A 19265-nucleotide genomic window follows, 5' to 3' on the forward strand; every position below is an offset into this window, starting at 1 on the left:
GGAATCACATTCCCCTTCCATCTTGCAGTCAGAGAGGAGGATTAATTCCCACAACTGTCTCTTGGTTTCAGTGCCAGCCAAAGTGGTGGATCTCAAGGAAAACAGCAGTGCCACCAGTGGGGAGCAGACAGTAACATGCTCTGCTGAAGGCATGCCCCAGCCAGAAATCAGCTGGTCTACTTGCAGCGACATCAAATGGTAAGTGGAGTGATGGAGCCCATGGGATCGTCTGGAGTCTTGCACGGTTTAGAACAAGAGATTATTTGATTGTACTCTGCTGGCCCACAGGCCTGGGCATCCCATGGTGGTCCCCACTGCCTCTCAGGTGCCTTTGTCCTCCCCCGGCCCAGGTGCAGCACCAAGGGGAAGCCCAGCCGGCTGCTGGGGAACGAGTCCTCCGAGATCGGGCTGCAGACCAACGCCACGTACCACGCGGAGCTGCAGCTGTACCGCGTGAACAGCACCCTGCAGCTGCACAGGGTGGACGAGCCCTTGCTCCTCAGATGCACTGTGCAAAACTTCCTGGGCACCAGCTCGCAGGACATCACTCTGGTCCCACACGGTGAGGGCTGAGCGAAGTGTTTGAACTGGCAGTGGGAAGACAAGGCTTTTCTGTCTCCAACTTGGAGGTGCTGGGAGCCAGGACTGTCCTCATGATATCAGACTGCAGTCCTTAGAGGCAAGAAAGCTGGGTATTTCTGCCCAAAATGAAACTTCCTTTAGACTGCGCAGGAAAAGCTGCCCCAGAACTAGTCTGGAGCCCTTTTGTGTCCACTGTCCATGCCCACTGTCCACTTCTACCCACCACTAGCAGGGTCATCCCTCCACAGAGGCAAGATGAGAGTGCCTGAGCATGTCCGTGGTGTCTTGTTATTGGCCCATGGGTCACTAGATGGTGCCATGGACTTGAACATCTGTGCACTGAACATCCCAAATATGATAAAGGATGCTCAAAGCCTGGGCCCAGAGCTGCCCGCTCACCCCTAAGCAAGACAGCCCTTCTAGCTCCTTATACCATCCCATGGTCAAACTTCTCCCAAGGCAGCAAACCCTTCAATGGACTGTAGCAACCCATCACCCCCTTGTCTCTGGTGTGCTGGCCTTACAAGTGCTAGGCAGGTCTGCCAAGGAGGAGAGGACAAAGACTGTCCTCAGTGAGAGGAGCGTTCAGGGTTGATGTCTGGAGTTGAGAGAGGGGAAGGCATGTAACAGGAGGGAGACGGTGGCTAGAGGAGGGAAGGGTGCAGGTACCTCTCTGCACTGCTCCTTCCCCCAGAATGCTCAGGCCATGCAGAAGTGGAGGGGCCTGACTGCTGTCCCTGTTATTGTTGTAGCCTTGCCATTCAAGGTGGTCATCATCTCTGTCATCCTGGCCTTGCTGGTCCTCACCGTCATCTCCCTGATCATCCTGATCGTCCTGTGGCAGAAGGTGAGTGTTCCCAGGCTGCCCAGCCCTGTGTTAGGGTGGCTGGGAAGAGCAAAGCTATGAGTTCCTGCTGGCATGGGCTTGACAATGGGACCATGGGACTCCATCGGTCTCTGCAAGCCCCTGTAGGCTAGATAGGGAATGAGACAGTGGCTGCAGGGAGTAAAGACTTCCTGACGAAGCCCATCCACATCCCCTGTGCCCTCTGTGACCCTCAGCCTCACGGATCTCTCTATCCTCTTGCTTTCCAGAAACCTCGTTACGAAATCCGCTGGAAGGTGATCGAGTCAGTCAGCTCTGATGGGCACGAGTACATCTACGTGGATCCCATGCAGCTTCCTTACGACTCCAGCTGGGAGGTGCCCAGGGACAAACTGGTGTTAGGTAAAGGTCCCACTGATGGACCTCTAGGGCCCTGACTGTCTGGAGGTGATGGGTTTGGGGTTGGGATCTCCAAAAGAGACCAACACAGAAAAGGCATGGAGATCCCTGGAGATATGATGTGGTTGAGGGACAGGGGAACCATCTGGGACCACAGTGGGAGGCCAACCGCCACTTTGGCATGAAGCACTGAGTTATTCCTGGCTATCCTTTCTTGCAGCTGGCAAATCCTTCCTTTCCTAGCCAGATGGAAACCAGCCCCAACCCCAAATATCATAGCTCATGACTATCTCCATGCCCACCAGGATGGCTGAAGCAAGGCTGGAGTGGTTTCAGCCAGGGAACTGGTCTCTTCCAGGCTCCCCTCCTCACCTCAAGGACCATCAGCAACTTTGCCTCCTCTCTGTTTCTTTGCAGGACGCACTCTTGGCTCTGGTGCCTTTGGACGTGTGGTGGAGGCAACAGCTCATGGTCTGAGCCATTCACAGTCCACCATGAAAGTGGCTGTCAAAATGCTCAAGTGTGAGTTGTCCCCACACCATCCCTTTCCCCCATCCTGAAGCCACAAGGCCAAACAGTGCCCATGCACTCCCCTCCTTGCCCTGTCATTCACACCAGCTCTTCCCAACAGCCACTGCCCGGAGCAGCGAGAAGCAAGCCCTCATGTCCGAGCTCAAGATCATGAGCCACCTCGGACCTCACCTCAACATTGTCAACTTGCTGGGGGCCTGCACCAAAGGAGGTAGGTGAGCCTCGGGCACCTTGTCTCTTTTCCATGTTGCCCTGGGCTGTGCTGAGGAGAACTGTCCTCAGAGAGAATAATTCCTGTTTTCTGGTTCAGAGTGATTTGCCCTTTCCCTAGGAGAGCCTTGTGGGGCTCTGAAAGTCTTCTTTCAATCTGTTTGAAACTGAGAAGACACGTTTCTGCTAACCCCCACCTCTCTTCTCAAACACAAACGTCACATTCCCTAAACCGCTCAGTACCAGCAGTTTGCCCCTGGCCCCTCCTGCCATCTGGCAATGCCCCCGTGCAATGGAGTCCTCTGTCCCAGGGAGCGCTGACCCAGCGGCTCTGTCTCACCAGGGCCCATCTACATCATCACTGAGTACTGCCGCTACGGTGACCTGGTGGACTACCTGCACCGCAACAAGCACTCCTTCCTGCAGTGCCACGGCGAGAAGGCGCGCCGGGAGGCAGACGGCTATGGCAACACCGCCAAGCAGGACCACGGACACAGGTACCCTGAGGGCCGCAGGCTCCTCCTCCCTGCTGCCTGCCCCATACCCACACCCAGCGAAGAACTTTTTCTCCAAGAGGGTTGTTAGACCCTGTCCCAGGCTGCCCAGCGAGGTGGTGGAGTCCCCATCCCTGGACATATTGCGAAGCCTTGTAGTTGAGGTGCTGAGGGACATGGGTTACTGAGTGGTGGCTTGGCAGTGTGAGGTGAATGGTTGGACTTGATGATCTTAAAAATCTTTTCCAACCATTATGATTCTGTGATTCTCTGAAGAGTACTGCCAGGAAGGGTACTCCAGACCAGTGAAATAAATGCTGGCAGCTCTGTTACCTTGTGAGACCAGCCCATGTGCCAGCCAGCCACCTCCAAACCTCTCCTGGCAGATGGGGCGTCAGCAGAGGGAATCTGTGTGTCCTGGAGGCTGAATTTGCTAGCACGGGCGCCGGCTGCTCCATGCCAGTTGGGAATATGCCCTGGCATCGTTAACTTTATTGGCATAACCATATCTACATATTGAGTAGAGAGATGACGGATTTCCCAGAGTGTCTCAACCCTTGGGGACTCAGCACTTTCAGAGCAGGTTGCTTCACTACAGGGTGAAGTGCTAGAAGGGGTGCAGCTACACAAGGGGTGCTGCAAGCAAAGGGAAATGGTCCTTTGTCCTGCTGCCAGCTGTAAGGGCTGCACAGAGAAACGGTCCCACAGGAACTCAGAAAGCAGCATTTCCTTCCATCATGCCAAAACAACAGCAAAATAGAGCAGTGTTCGGACATCAGCACAGCTGCCCCCTGTGCTTTCTGCTTGAAGGCAGCTGAGATCTTCCTAAGCACTAAGCAAAGTCTCCCTAGGCTGTGGGGACGCCCCACAGCTCTGGCCATGCAGCACTGGCACATGGAAGGCCTCAAGTGTTGCTTCCCAGGTGCAGTTCTTGCTCACTCAGGGCAGAGGTACAGGTGTCTGCTGTCCAAATTAGGAAGGTTTAACTGTGGAAAAAGGGTTGTGTCCTGCCTGTTCAGTTCAGCCTTCTCCAGGCCAGTCCTGGCCAGCCTGGGAACGTGCACAGCCAAGGTGGAAGGTTTTGTGCACCCACTCTGGCTTGGGTCTCATGGTGTCCTCCTCTGTGGATGCCTGGGGAGCTGTGTGGCCCTGGTTCCCCTTCCTGCGCTGCCTGGGGCCAAGCTTGTGTGCTAAGCCAAGCCTGTGCTCTGCCAGGCAAAGTGAGAATAAAAAGTTTCAACCTGTGGGCCAGGACACTGAGACTCACAAGGGGACAGAGCAGGGCTGCTTGCAGCTGGGGCTGAGGACAATGGAGGAGCTGTAAGGGCATGGAAGGAGCTCTCCGGTCCCATTTGCACTTCTCTGCATTCATGATGCATCTTTGCCTGCTGCATGGGACATTTCAGTGCTGGGTCTAAGTGTTCAGGAATTGCAATTCCACAGATTGTTGCCCCCATCTGGTGTCTCCTCCTCTCCTCTGGGACTGAACAGCCTCTTTGCTTCTCCCCACAGTCACCTCTCCTTGTCTGTCGAGAGCGATGGGGGCTACATGGACATGAGCAAGGACGACTCCCTGGATTACGTGCCCATGTCTGACATGAAGGGGGAAGTCAAGTACGCTGACATCGAGTCCTCTAACTATGGCACCCCGTACGAGCTGGACAGCTATTCCCCATCAGGTAAGAGCTCAGCCACGGCGGGAGGGAGAGCTGCTTGTGCTTCAGCTGCTGGATGCCTTTCCTCACAGAGATGGATGGTGTGTGTTGCAAAAGTCACCGTTTGGGATGAGTCCAGCGGTGATGGCAGATGCCCTTGTGCTGGGAGCTCCTGGCTCTCTCCCTTTGTTACTGGGGGCAGAGCGATCCCCAGTGGGTCCTTCCACTGGTGGGCAGCCCTCAGGTGTGGTAGGCAACACCAATACCCCCCTCTGCTTGCCCTCCAGCTCCTGAGAGAACTGACCGGGTGACACTGATAAACGAGTCTCCGCTCCTCAGCTACATGGACTTGGTGGGCTTCAGCTTCCAGGTGGCCAATGGCATGGAGTTCCTGGCTTCTAAAAATGTATGTATGCTGCCTGGTCCATGGTGCCTGTAGTGATGGAGGCCAGCAAGGCTCTGCCTTGTCCTGTGGTCAGCTCCCACTCACTGCCCCTCTGTCCCTGCCGGCCTCCTCGTGGGAGACGTGGCTGTGCAATTGAAGAGCTGCTGACCACTTCCCTTTGGAAACACTGTCCTGGGGATCAGGATGACTACTTCTGCACGTGACAGCTAACCCTGGCTTGGATTGAGCTTCAGACCTCAAATTCCCTGCCTCTGAGCTCCTCCCAAGCCATGTGCAGCACAGCTGTGGTGTTAGATCATCCTGATTTACTGGGATGACCAAACAGCCATAAACCTCCCTGTGCTAAAGCACAAGGCACTCCACAGCAGAGCTACTACTCTTCACAGGTACCCCTATTGCACCACATGCTCTGAGCCCCCCAGGCTTTGTCAGACGTGCTTACTTAGTGGAAATTAAGCCACCACAGAGGACTAGGCTCTGGAATTTCCTAAGGTCTGGCTTAGCCCAGGGCAGGCAGTAATATAGTTGGACTGTGCAAAACACCACACAGGACAAGGCTAAGAGAAGGAGTAGGGATGGCATCAATGATGTGTGGAGTTTCTGCCTCTCTGCCTCCAGCCAAATAGTCTGATACCTAAAAGGGCATGGTCAATGCTCACCCATGGAGCTCACAGCTTCCCACAGCTCCCCATAGTGACACTTCACGGTGGTGTAACGTCACCATGGAAAACATCCAGCATCTTGGCAATCCAGCAGGCACAAGCTAGGCTGGTGTAACCATCATGCCTTCAGACTGCTGGGTTGGATTTTCCAAACGAAGATGGAGACATCTCCTCCTTGCCAGCTCACCAGCCCCCTTGCTTGGCCAGGCCCTGGTAATTCTCTCTCTGCTGGATTGCCCAAATTGCCCTTGGCAGATCTGCATGCTTCTTCCCGTCTCCGGGGTAGCATGCTGCTAAGGTGAGCAGCAAAAATGTGGTAGCTCTGCTAATGGCTTTGAGACATGATTGTCCCCAGAGGTGGGAGAGATACCTCAAATGATGTGACTCCCATCCCTGCAACCCTGGGCATGGGTTAGTGCTGGAGCTGGGTGGCTCCCAGAGGCTGTCAGGGGCCTCTTGCAGTGACGTGCCCTGCCTCCCTCCTGCAGTGTGTGCATCGTGACCTGGCTGCCAGGAACGTCCTTATCTGCGAGGGGAAGCTGGTGAAGATCTGTGACTTTGGCCTGGCAAGGGACATCATGAGGGATTCCAACTACATTTCCAAAGGCAGTGTGAGTAGCAGGAGCCATGTAAGCTGCTTTTTCTTGGGCCTGTGGGCCTGGCATCCCATCATTGTGCCCATGGGTGGTGACAGGGCATTGTCCCAGGAGATGGTGTTAATGGCCAACTGTCCTGCACCTGATGTGCTCTGCATGATGTGGAGTAACTGAATTGCATGCCCATATTGCCAGGCCCTTACAGGAGAACCTGGGCAGCAGCAGCAAAGCAAAGAGCTGTCCCCTGTGCAGCCCGTCCCCGGCAACAGTGCTGCATCCCTTCTCTGCACACCCCAGGGGCTGCAGGCAGGAGGAGCGCAAGGCTCAGCAGCTCCACAGGGCTGCAGTGACTCACTGGCCACCCTGGGAAGGGGTTCACAGTCTCTGCTCTAACCACTAGACCACAGGGTAAGAGGAAGTGTTCTCCTGCGAGCAGCTACTTTCCAGAAAGATGTCTCCATTCTTTCGAGGCAGGAGAGGATGAGGCTGTAACTGAGCTTCCTCAGAACCTCCCCTGGCACTTCAACAAGTCCACTCCAGCCCTGGGGCGTTTGGGAACATGCAACCCCCAAGCAAAGCAGGGCATGTAATCCCCAGGGAAACTGAGGCTGGGAGAGCTGAGAGTGGAGTCAGGCCCCTCAAAACCCAATCTCTACCAACTTATGAGCTGCTTAACTGCTCCAGTGCTTTGTCCCATTTGCATGGGATGGCAGGCACTCAGGGCCTGGGCAGGGAGACTCTCCTGCTGAAGGGCTGTGGATTTTCCAGTCCAGCCTTGGCATAGCTGTTTTTCCCTCCAAAATGGGAAATGAAACTGGGCCCCTTGCAGTCCTTCCTGGAGATTATTTTGGTATTCATTGTGCAAGTGAATCCCAGGGACTGCACAACCAGTGCTTCATACAAGCTGGTCAAGTGAGGCTCCTTTTCTTGTACTACTCTGAGTGAGTAAGGAGAACCTGGACCTCTCCTTCAGCTCTTTTCTAGTCATCCCATGGTCCTCTGCAGCCTTGTTTCAGGTTTGCAAAGTCCAGATAGGCCTGGGCTCCCTTTCAGGAGTGCTGTGGTCATGTTGTGCAAGTCAGTGGACTAACCAAGAGCTAGGGACCAGAGAATGCACACCATGACAGCTTGTCGTGGCAGGCAACAATGGAGACAGATGCAGCACACCTACTCTTTCCTCCTGCCTCCTGGGTTCATTCTGCACAAGGGAAGAGGAAACTCGTTCCCCTGAGAACTGGCTGACAGCAAATGTCAGCAGATGTGGTAGGCTGACAGGCAGCTTTGAAGGGTCATCTTTGCTTCCAAATTGGGTGTCAGGCTCTTACCTGTTGAAGCAAGTGCTGTAGATGCAGCTGATTCTCTTCTTGATCCATTTTTTTTCCTCTTAGACCTTCCTGCCCCTTAAGTGGATGGCTCCAGAGAGCATTTTCAACAACCTCTACACCACCCTGAGTGATGTGTGGTCCTTTGGGATTCTCCTCTGGGAGATATTCACTCTAGGTAAGTGCCCTGGAGATGATGGGAGTGTCTGTAAGTCCGACAGCGTGTTGGCAGGGTCCCTCCCCAGAGACAACAGAGATCCCTTTCTAATCCCCAAGTCCAGTCAGAGTAGCACTTCATTCCCTGTCTCCTTCTTTCCTGTGCTGACGTTGCTGTTTGGAAGTGAAATGAGACAGAAAAGGTAAAGAAAAGAGAAAACCTTGGTGTGAAATGCAGGTTGGCATTGGGGTGGCAGGCAGTTCACTGCCTGATTCCCTGCTCTCCCTTTACACCCAGGGGGGACTCCATACCCTGAGCTGCCTATGAACGAACAGTTCTACAACGCCATCAAACGTGGCTATCGGATGTCCAAGCCCACCCACGCCTCTGATGAGATGTAAGTGCTGTCCATACGAGCTTGCCCTGGGTCTGCCCCACATAAACTGCAGGAGCGTTTCTGCCTCTATTTCCCCCACCTGCTAACTCACCAGAGTGCTCTCTCTTCCCTCATGTTAGCTACAATATCATGCAGAAGTGCTGGGAGGAGAAGTTTGAGATCAGACCATCCTTCTCACAGCTGGTGGTGCTTATGGGAAATCTCTTGGTGGATTGCTACAGAAAGGTATGTTCGAAGGATTCTGTGCTGGAGGGACAGAAGAGGCTCAGTGTTCCCTAGAGGATGCTGCCTCCATTAGGGCCCTCAATCAGGGTTTGAAAAACAGTGTTTAGTGCTGCTCTGACAGAGGATTTTTCTGTGACTGAGGCTGCATTAGTTTGAACAGCCAATGAAGGTGGTTTGGACATCCTGGGGACATTGCTGAGACAACTGGCATTGCCAGACAGGCAGCTGGTATCTCAGCAACTGCAGATATCAGAACTGGCAGGGGATCAAAAACCTCTTTGCTATTTTGGAGCCATGGAGTTGTGCCCCTGATCTCTCCCTTTGGAAATGTTCATGACCTTTTTTTGGTGGAGTCAGGGCAGCTGAACCCAGCTAGAAGATGCCAGCCCCTCTAGAAAAAGCCTAGCAGACAGGGAAAGCAAATGCAACACGAGTGCATTTTCTTCACTCACAAGACCTCTCTGTTTCTTTGGTAACCTTCCCTGTGAGACCAGAGGTACCAGCAGGTGGATGAAGAGTTCATGAAGAGCGACCACCCCGCTGTTGTCCGCACAAGACCCACGATCCCGGGGCTGAACAACAGCAGGGCCACTGCCAGCAGCCCCACCAGTAGCATCCTCTACACAGCTGTGCACCAGAATGGGGGCGAGAATGATTATATCATCCCTCTTCCCGACCCTAAACCTGAGGCCATCTGCGACCTCCCTCAGGAAGCCTCCATCAGCCGGGCCAGGTAAAAACGTGGCTTCTGAATGTTGTCTCCTCCCCTGACTGCCCAAATCTGAAAAGAGGGGATGGGGATGCTCTGCTGAGACAGACCAGGGTGGGGTTTACCAGGAGAGGAGCAGGGTAGTGTCACCTCCATCTGAGGTGCTGTGGCCTTGAATGAGCCCGCAAGGATGGAGATGAAGCCAAGGAGCTGGGACATGAGCTAATACGGTGCCATGTCACATCAGCCATCTCATCTGGGGATAAGTGATCCAACTCACAAGGAGGAGGGGACACAGTGGCCCACAGTCTGTAGAACCCTCCCAGCTGTGTGCTCTGTGTCAGGGCTGAATACACTCAACTGATATCATCTGTTCCCTTGTGAAGAGCTACTCAGATAGAGTGGGGCTGCTGGGAGCCCCACATGCTTCTCAGCGGTTAGGAATCCTCCTCCACCAAGGGCATTGGGACAAGGCATTCATTTCACTCTCCCTCTTGTCTCCCTTCAGCTCTATGCTGAACGAGGCCAACACATCGTCTACGATATCCTGTGACAGCCCTCTGGGCCTCCGGCAGGACGAGGAGCAGGAGTGCGACCCGCAGCCGGGCTGCCAGGAGCCGAGCACGGGGCACCAGGAGGTGGAGGAGAGCTTCCTGTAGTCAGAGCTGGGCTGACTCTGCATCTCCCCATGGAGAGGCCAGCTGAGGGGCTGACGCCGGCAGCACAGAGAGCCATGCTTGGCCCTTGTACATCAGGACAGCCCCACGTGCCCCAGCATTCCTCCTTCCCTCCTGCCTCCCAGGCTTTCTCAGGAAAGCAAAAACTTTTCCCCATTGCCACCCCCTTCCCCCTTACAAACAGGTGGCTCAGTGCCAGCAACCTTCCAGATCACTGCCACATCCTCCTCAGTGATCAAACCACTGCAGGAGCGAGACATCTCACAGACCAACATCTTCTTTTCAAGTGGAAGACATGGTTTGGATCTCCACAAAAGACACCACTTTCTGCATTGCTAAGATGAGACTCCAGCCTCTTCCCCCTCCATGGCAATGAGTTTCATCTCCTCTGCACCAGCACTTCCCTGATGGTCTCAGCACAGCCACCCCATGGTTCTGTGAAATGCCACCAGGACAGATGAATTGCTTGGAGCCCATTGCTGAGGTGTAGAGAGCCTCCAACACCAACCTTCAGCTGCTGGAGATCAAGAGTACAGTGGGTAGATTCTCCTCCAAGCACAGCCAAGTCCTGGAGAGACCAGCTCGCGTCTCAGAGATACTGAACCATCATTTTCCTTTCTTGACAGCTCTTCTATGGTGGATAGAGCATCACAAGCACAACAGGTACCCGTGGCTCTGGGGCACAGCTCTGCACCCACCTAGAAGGGCTGTCACACCCCTTGTGCCCAGGATGGCACCAGGAGCCCCAAGGACATGCCAGGAACTGAAAATATTCTCACAATGACCCTGTTGTAATAGCAAAGAGAGCAGTTTGGTGTTGTTTGTGTCATCTATGTGGACATTAAGCTAATTATTCTACGTTGAAGATTCAAAGGGAACAAATATATTAATCCACTAGCCAGGGCCAGTATAAGGAAGCAATATGGCTACTCATTAATCTTCTACTGCCACTAAGCCCAGCTCATCTGCTGGGAAATCATATAACCCCGCCAGCTGCAAAGTCTTTGTGCCTTATCTTTGGGAAGCAAGAGCTCCCTTTCGATAGACTGTTCACCTGGACACCTTTTCTCAGAATGGGAGATCTCACCAGTCTCTCCTGAGTCACAGCAAGATCAATATTGGGGAGCAATAATGGTGCCAGAACACAAGCCCAGGGACATCTCAGAGAGAGAGAGAGAGAGAGAGAGAGAGGCTGGGAAGCTGTTTGGTCACAGCTGAACTGTATCTCACAACCTGCCACTTTCTGGGGACCAGGCACAGCCACTTGCAGCCTGTTTCCCAGTGAGGAACCAAGCAGAGAGAGGATTCCTCTGTCTTGGATAGTGTTTTGAAGAATAAAAGGGCAGAGACTTTCCTCCTGCTTCTCACCTCCTCCCTCACTTCTCACAGGCAGGCCTGGGACTTCTTGTGCCCTCAGCTGGCACTTGAACGAGGAGACTTGAGGCAGGAGGAGCATCAGGCTTCTGAAAGCAGTCATGAACCCACCTCTGCAGAGGTGCAATCTGGACCCCCAAACTAGAGGTCTGACACCACAGAAAGCAGCAGGGTTTTTTTGCAAAAGAAGTTTCACCTTGCACAGAGCTCTGTTCGCTGCATGCCCCCCACTCCCACTAACCTCTTCATTTTCCTACTCAAGCACATCTCTCTTCATCTTCCAAAAACTGCACAGGCAGGTTCACAAATTTAGACCTTCAGTCAGCATCTTGCTGGGCTCCTGCCACCTCAGAGCCACTCAGAAATGTTACTTTAATTTGGTTTCCAAGATACGAAACTTCTGCCAGAAATCCCCAGCAAAACAAGCTTCTGGTTTGAGTTCTCTTATCCTTGCAGCGCTGCCATTTATGCAGCTAAAAGAGGAGTAGGTGTTCTGTGGGCTGATGTCCTTGGTAAAATGTGAGCGTAAGAAATAGCACTTTTTTGGCAGCCAGTGGAGGGTATTTTCAGCCCACGTGGTCAGACTCCCCGCTCTCTGTAGGAAACACACTGTGAATGACAACTGTTTTCCATGCTCTGTTCCTCCTGCTTGTAACGAAGGAGCCATCTTCTGCAGCAGCAGCCCATGAAATGATTCTGACCACGGAGAAGCAGTAACTTACGAGATCCTTATGGTCACACCACTTGATTTTTCTAATACAGAAGGTACTTGATAGGATCTTGCAACTTGAGCCCATTTGATGGCACATCAGATCATCCTTCATTTGTCCTTATCTATCAAAGGGGACCAGGAGTACCCAGTATTCCAGGTGAGGTCAAATCTAGGCTTCTCATAGGGCATTAATAGTTCTGGTCTGTAGTGGGTTTGATTTTCCTGCTGTTGCTTTGGATAATGCTGGCCTTTTCCCAGCCACCACATACTGGTAGTTTGGAGTCATCCTCTGACCAATCTGAGCACCTACATCTTTCCACTCTCCCAGCATTTCTAACCAAGCTACTCCCTCCTGTTCCAGACATTGGGTCATCAAACATTTTGTTAACAAACTGTTATTTTTGGTCTGGGCTGACTAATGAAAATATTAAATACTTCTAGCATTAAGGGCAACCCTCAAGACCTACTTTTACTACCTCCGTCCAGCCCAAAGATTTCCCCATCAGTTAACCTCTTCTCACCCTCCCTTTGGCTATGTGCTTATTTACTCTGCAAATCCCAGACTAAACTCCATTCTTTGCAGATTAATTGCTAACTAAATGACAAATTTCCCACCATCAGATAGTTTCCACAGTCCTGAAAGAGGGGATGTATTTCTTCTCCCTGCTGGGGGTACTCGGGTACCCCGCCCTATTAGCTGGGCAGTGGCTACATTTAGAAGCCAACTGCCTTTTGCCCCATTTGCAGACTTATTGCAATTATTCTTCACATCAAAACCTGTCCTGGGCTGCTGACAGGGTTCTAACCCCACCTCTCTCTTCCTTCTGAAAGCAGGTACACCAGATTCTTTGCAAAATGGTACCATTCACTCCAGGAAGAGAGGACTAAATACCTGCCTTTGGCCCTGTAATGGCAAGGGCCAAGTCTTGCACTTTTTGGTACTTTCCTCACTTCACTCTTCCCATCACAGTTCAGCGAGGGCCTGTGCACCCTCTGCAACAAGCAGAGCTTCTCAGCCAGGGGCAGGCTGGCAGCTGGGCAAAGCCAGCATGCTTTGCTAAGCATCCAGGTCTCCTCAAAGAGACGGCCTGGCAGGGCTGAGGCTTACAGCATCCCCCTAGCCAAGCTCTCTGTGCTCAGGGAGCCAGCTCCAGCCTCCCACCCCCCACCTCTCTCTCTCATTCCAGTCCCTGCACGGCCAGTGGATGAGGGCCCAGAGGAGCCAGGCCCATCAGTTTTGGAGCCATGATTTCTCTGGTGAGACTCTGAGGGGAACCAGTCCCTCTGGGTCTTTATCTTCGATGATCAATATATACTTTTTGAGTGTGTTTCTGTCTTTTAGAGGTGGACACAAACTGAGCCCCCAAAAAGGGACACGTGCCACAGCTTGGGCCCATCTCTAGTGCAATATCTTTTTACTTGTAGGCTATATTTTACTCTACAGCTGTTACATCATTATCAGCACCAGTATATGCATAATCCTACTGCCAGTCACTATTTCATACATATCGAAGTGTACCCCAGAAACTAATGTGACACTCTGGTGTGTCACTCCACAAGTAAGATGCTTCTCAGACTGCTGCGTGCGCAGGTTTTAATCGTCCTTCTTGGTTTGAGAGTGTTGTTCCTGTTGTTTTTAAGCGAGAGTGTCACGTTTAGTGTTTGTTTGTGTCGTGTTAAGAAATGTAGAGCACAACGGACTTTACTTGTAACTAAATTGTCTCTGTTCACCTGCCAAGGATGGGAGGCAGAAGGTGCAGTTATGAAACAGCTCTTCCCCTCTTTCCCAGTCAGGGCTCCAGGCTGGGGGAGAGGCAGCACCACAAATGCAGAGTGTGGGGCAGTGAGTTAGATTTTGGCTGTGGGGATGCCCAAGGTCTGCCTGTGTAAAGCTGGGCAGATCTGGAGAAGGGGATTTCACAGATGTCTCCTTTTGAGGGCTTTTCTTCTAGAATGAGAGGTCGGCTAATGTGCTGAGGAAGCAAACCCCACGCTCCAACACAGCAGCGAGGGAGGGCTCTGGTCAGGATTGGTGCTTAGCTCAGGTCTCAGGACTGGTGTGGCCAGTTCACCATGCCAGCCATGGCAGGACAGCCGTGGGCTGCCCAGAGAGCCCAAACACAGCCTAGCCCTGCTCCCACTTGCAGAAGATGAAGGCCTTTTGGTGGCCTTGGTCCCAGTGGTTGCAGAGGCAGGGAGCAGCCTTGCTGAGGGCCATGCACAGGCCCTTCCTGCAGCAGCCCCCAGCCCTGCCTGGATGCTGAGTGACCAGCACTGGCTGGAATGGGGGAGGCACCATGTTGCCTACAGGCCTCGCCCAGGGCAGGTATTGTTAAAAAATCCTATTTCATGGGCCAGTGCATGGAGTTGCTGGGTTTCTATAATTCCCATGCTTCTCCTGAAGGGCTGAAGTCTTTGGAGCATGCCAAGGTGCATCTGGTTGGCTTTGGCAAAGGAGGAGGACTGCTCTGGTGCAGCTGCAGCAGCCCTTTGGAGAGATGACTCTGGCAGGGGTGGGAAGAGGGAAGCCAGCTCATGCTGTGTTACTGTCCTTTCCTTGTTCATGGATTGCACCAGAACTTCCAGGTTTGCCCCAGACCTGCCCCCTGCCCTCTCCCCCTCCTGCTGTGCTGGCTTACTGGGCATCATACTGTTACTCTGCAGCACCTCTCATCAGAAGCAGCACTTGCCTCCATGTTCTCTGTCAGAAGCCATCCTGAGGGCAAAGGCAAAAACAGAGTTCAGACTAAGGTACCAAAGAGTTAACATTTCCCTAGGTTTACAGATGTATTTGTAGGATTTGTACTATGTCACATCTATAGCCATGAGATATTATTTTTATGCTGTAAACTTTTACAAATACGTTTTTAAAGAAAGAGTTTAAGAATAAAGGTGTTTTTCTTTTTGCAAAGTTCCATCTCAGCCTTTGCTTGCCCTGCTTTGCTTGCTCCCACTCAGATGGGGTTGGGAGTAGAGCTTAACCCTGTTGTGGGTGAAGGCTAAGCATGTTAATACGCTGTGCATGACCCTAACGCTTAGCGAAAGCCAAGCTGGGAGCCAGGCAGAGAGAAGCACAGCAAGGCAACAGCTGAGCCCAGAGACATGGTAAGGAAAAGGGGCTGTGAACAGGGCAGGATCTCGCTCATCCCTGCTAACTGGCCTGCTTGGGCCAGTGTTGCACTGGAGGAGGTGGGTTAGAGGGAAGGACACTAGGGATCATTCCCATGTGTGTCCCCAGTGCCAGGGGACTGGGCAAGCAGCCCAAAGCAAGGGCTTGTTGGGCTCCTTGGGAACATGCTGGGTCTGTGCTCAGATCAGTGTAGGGGTGCAAGAGGTGACAGGCTGAACAGGAGATGCTGGGCTGAGGGAGATCGGTGCTGCTGATTTTTCCACCCAGTTTAATAGCTCCAGGTGTTGGGAGAGACTGGGGGCAGCAATGGGGCAAGGCACCAGCAGCAACTCTGCAGGGCACAGGGATCTCACATCTGTCCCTCCTCCCAGCTAGATTCTCCTCCTCTCTCTCTGAGATGAGGAACTTCCTGATACCTTTTAAAGATGCAATCCCAAAATACTGGCTCCCCACACTCCTAGCAGGCCCACATGCTTTTCTCCTGCTTCCCTCACTTTTCCCCAAGCACCTTTGCAGAAGTGCTGGGATCCCCCAGCCCCATGACAGACAGGCATCTCCCAAGTCCAGCCCAAAGTTGTCTCCTCCCTCAGGCTCCATTCAAACTGCTGCTCTGAAAATGACCCCAGGCTGCTGAGTGGAGGTGTTTGCAGCCAGCTCTCAGCCACATGCTTGGGGTTGTTGCAAAGAGGATTTTGAACCGAGGTTCAGATACATTGATGCTGACTCTACTTTCAGGCTGCATGATGCAGCCCCGAAGCACATCTTGGCTGACAGCAGCCCTGCCTCCCTCAGCTCCTGGAAACCCCTCATGCACCCAAAGGCCCAAGGCACCAGCTGCAGCAGAAGACGGGTCCAAGTCCCAGCAAGGCTTTCCTTTCCAGCACGGCTTGCTCTGGGCTCCTCTCTTTGTTCAGTTTGCCAGAGAGGAGGTTTGCAGGCTCCCTGACCAGCCCAGGCTGATTCTCCCTGGATATGCTCTGAGTCACCTGGCAAGGCTCAGCCAGGACAGGCAGACATGGCATTTTTCTCCAGGAGCTGAATCAGCAGGTGAAAGAAAATCCCCTTGCCTCTAGAGAGGCTGCAGCAAAGGCTTGGGGGGAAGCAGGGAGGGGGAATTGTTAGACCTCAGTCCTGAACCCAGCTAGCTCCCATTGCCCAGTCCCTGCCTGGCAAGCCTTTGCCATGTTGGGATGCCCCTTGGTGCATCAAGGGGCTGTTATGGGGCTGGGAATGAGTAGGCAGAGAGGGAGGCTCTCAGCAGGGCATTTCCCCACCCCCAAATCATAGAACCATAGAATCACAGAACTGTAGGGATTGGAACAGACCTCTAAAGTTCATCCAGTCCAATCCCCTGCTCAACCAGGTCCACCTAGATCAGGTCACACAGGAATGTGTCCAGGCAGGTTTGGAAACCTCCAGAGAAAGAGCCTCCCCACCCTCCCTGGGCAGCCTGTGCCAGGGCTCCCTCACCTGAACAGCAGAGTTTTTCCTTAAGTAGAACTTCTTCTTTTCCAGCTTTTGTCCATTACCCCTTGTCCTATTACTGGATACTACAGAAAAAAACTGTTGCCCCATCATCTTGACATCTACCTTTTAAGTACTTGTATTAATGAAGTCCCCCCTCAATCTCCTCCAGACTAAACAGCCCCAGTTACCGCAGCCTTTCCTCAAAAGGAAGATGCTCCAGTCCCCTGATCATCTTGGTGGCCCTGTCCTGGACTCTCTCCAGCACTTCCCTGTCCCTCTGGAGCTGAGGACCCCAGAACTGGACACAGGACTCCAGATGAGGCCTCACCAGGGCAGAGTAGAGGAGAAGAACCTCCCTTGATCTGCTGGCCACACTCTTCTTGATGCATCCCAGGATGCCATTGGCCTTCTTGGCCACGAGGGCACATTCCTGGCTCACATTTAGTTTATTATCAACCAGCACTCCCAGGTGTCTCTCTGCAGAGCTGCTCTTCAGCAGTTCAACCCCCAGCCTGTACTGGTGCATGGGGTTGTTCCTTCCCAGATGCAGGACTCTGCACTTGTCCTTGTTGAACCTCATGAGGTTCCTCTCTGCCCAACTCTCAAGCCAGTCAAGATCCCACTGAATGGCAGCACAGCCTCTGGGGAATCAGCCAGTCCTCCCAGTTTGGTGTCATCAGGGAACTTGCTGAGAGTACACTCTGTCCCCTCATCCAAGTCACTGATGAAGATGTTGAACAAGACTGGCCCCAGAACCGATCCCTGTGGAACTCCACCGGCCACAGGCCTCCAACTAGGGTCACGTGTCCCTAGACATGCAAGGCAGCATGACACTACGGCCAGCTGTACTCTGTACAAGAGTCCTGTAAGGGCTGGAATGGCCCAGCCCCACTCCTAGTGCTCCCAAGTAGGGCTCAAAGCAGCCTCCACTCTTCCCTCCACAGCCATCTGGGCACTAAGCAAGTTTCATGTCAACTCCCAGCACACCTTCCTAGCCATCAGGGCCTCCACAGGTATCCCTGAGCTTCAAGTAACTCAAAGTAAGGCTGCAGCTCCTCTGAGAGCATCCCTGGCCCTTGCTCAGAGCTGCTTGGGCACATTAATCCCAGCAGCACTGCTGAGTTGCTGCTTGCAACCATAGCATTTGAGGCACTGCCTGCAGGCAGGAAGAGTTGGCCACAGATGAGGGAGGAACCCCAGCATCTCCAGGGGTGATGTCCCACTGAGCATCTCCAGGTTGTCCAGCCCAGCCTGGGGACCCATGTGTCCCAGCTGTGACTTGTCACCTACAGACCACTGCCATCAGAGACCTGCTGCGAGGGGGCTGCCCAAAGAGAAGAGAGACTGAGAGATTGTTTCCCTTTTCTGTATCAAACCTGGCTGGTTTAACACTTGTTCACACTCATGAGTCAGTTCTCTCTGAGCTGGCATTTGTTCCTGGAAAAAAAAAATAAAAGAAGAAGGAGGGAAACAAACATCCTTTAAAAAGCCCCTTTGGCTCAAAAGGAGGACAGAATAATCAGGCAGACGTCTCCTGTGGCTCAGCCGCTTGACAGCCCCCAGCTCTGGGTAGGAGCCCTCCAGCACACCACACTGCCTCTGCTTCTTATTCTTCTTCCCCATATCCTGCCAGGAAAAACTGCTGAGAGGAAATCTTCTCTGGCCAAAAGCTGCCTTTCCTTCTCCCTGGACTCCCTCACACTCTCCAGCTACACACTTGGCCAAAGCCAAGAACTCTCTCCACGCTCTCATGACTCTTACTCATCTCCAGCACAGTCAGCCATGCTCTCATCTCTTGGCCTCAGGACCTTGTCTTGCTGGTACCTCTCTAATTGCCCTGTTTGGAGAAGCCCCTTCCCCTCTGGTTTGTGGAGGCCTGAGAGGCACTGCCCTGCCTGGCACCTTTGCACTGCAAGCGCAGACTCAACAGCCACTTCTGTGTAGACATCATGGAAAAGCCCATCTCTCCCTGCCCACATTCTGCAGCTGGTGCCCTGGCCCCTCTGCACTGGTGAGGCTGCAGCTGAGGGCAGCTGAGGCAGAGCCCTCCGGCCCACCCCAAGCAGCACCTTCCTCCCCTGTGCTGTCCCAGCAGCTGTAACTTCCCACCCCAGAGCTGCCCTGAACCACCATGAACTTCTGCAGCATGAGGTTCTCCAGAAGGAGAGCAGAGAGCAAGGGCCACACTGTGTCTGACTTGATCTGCTAATGTCTTGCTGACTTGAGCATCTCTGAGAGAGCTCAGAGGGAAGGATCACAGGGATCACAAAGCACCTGCTTACTGCTCCCAGGTGTCTGCCAGGTTGTCAATTAGAAAACAACTTCAAAAAGCCTTCTCACGAGTAACGGGATGGGCTGGGCTTCTGGGGAGGAGGGTCATTGCTTGAGCCCTGTGGCCTGATGGGGACAGGATTTCTATAAGCCCCAGGCTTGGTGGTACTGGCAGAAGAGTAGAGTTGGGGTCCTCAGGTGTTCCCCAGCCCAGCTGGGGATAAGGAAGGATCTGCAGGCTGGACCCCACTGTGTGTCCCAGCAGGGATGGTGTGGAGCTGAGCCCCTGAGGCAGGGTCTGTGGGAGGGTCTCCCAGCAGAGTGGGTGCATGGCTCCACCTCTGCCAAAGGGGTTTGCCACCAGTGACGTCTCAAAACATTTCTTGCTTGCTTTTTTTTTTCCCCCCTCCCATTTCAAAAACAAACAAAAAAAGGGAATTTCTTAACTTGTGGTCAGCTCAGA

General features: G+C 53.2%; 1 protein-coding gene across 1 annotated transcript in view; it reads left to right on the top strand.

The window, feature by feature from the left end:
* The window catches only part of PDGFRB (platelet derived growth factor receptor beta), a gene marked incomplete at its 5' end in the record, with an annotated part of 33861 nt that extends 19016 nt beyond the window's left edge, over positions 1-14845 (top strand). Inside the window, 15 exons of the mRNA XM_062002025.1 lie at positions 72-198; positions 351-562; positions 1335-1429; positions 1678-1810; positions 2225-2329; positions 2439-2549; positions 2892-3045; positions 4555-4721; positions 4985-5103; positions 6254-6376; positions 7750-7861; positions 8138-8237; positions 8357-8462; positions 8957-9195; positions 9680-14845. Of these exons, the coding sequence (XP_061858009.1) occupies positions 72-198; positions 351-562; positions 1335-1429; positions 1678-1810; positions 2225-2329; positions 2439-2549; positions 2892-3045; positions 4555-4721; positions 4985-5103; positions 6254-6376; positions 7750-7861; positions 8138-8237; positions 8357-8462; positions 8957-9195; positions 9680-9830 (2054 nt within the window). The remainder of the gene's footprint in view (positions 1-71; positions 199-350; positions 563-1334; positions 1430-1677; positions 1811-2224; positions 2330-2438; positions 2550-2891; positions 3046-4554; positions 4722-4984; positions 5104-6253; positions 6377-7749; positions 7862-8137; positions 8238-8356; positions 8463-8956; positions 9196-9679) is intronic.
* Positions 14846-19265: the final 4420 nt, after the last annotated feature.

Source organism: Colius striatus, chromosome 9, assembly GCF_028858725.1.
Source record: "Colius striatus isolate bColStr4 chromosome 9, bColStr4.1.hap1, whole genome shotgun sequence".
Taxonomy (NCBI): domain Eukaryota; kingdom Metazoa; phylum Chordata; class Aves; order Coliiformes; family Coliidae; genus Colius; species Colius striatus.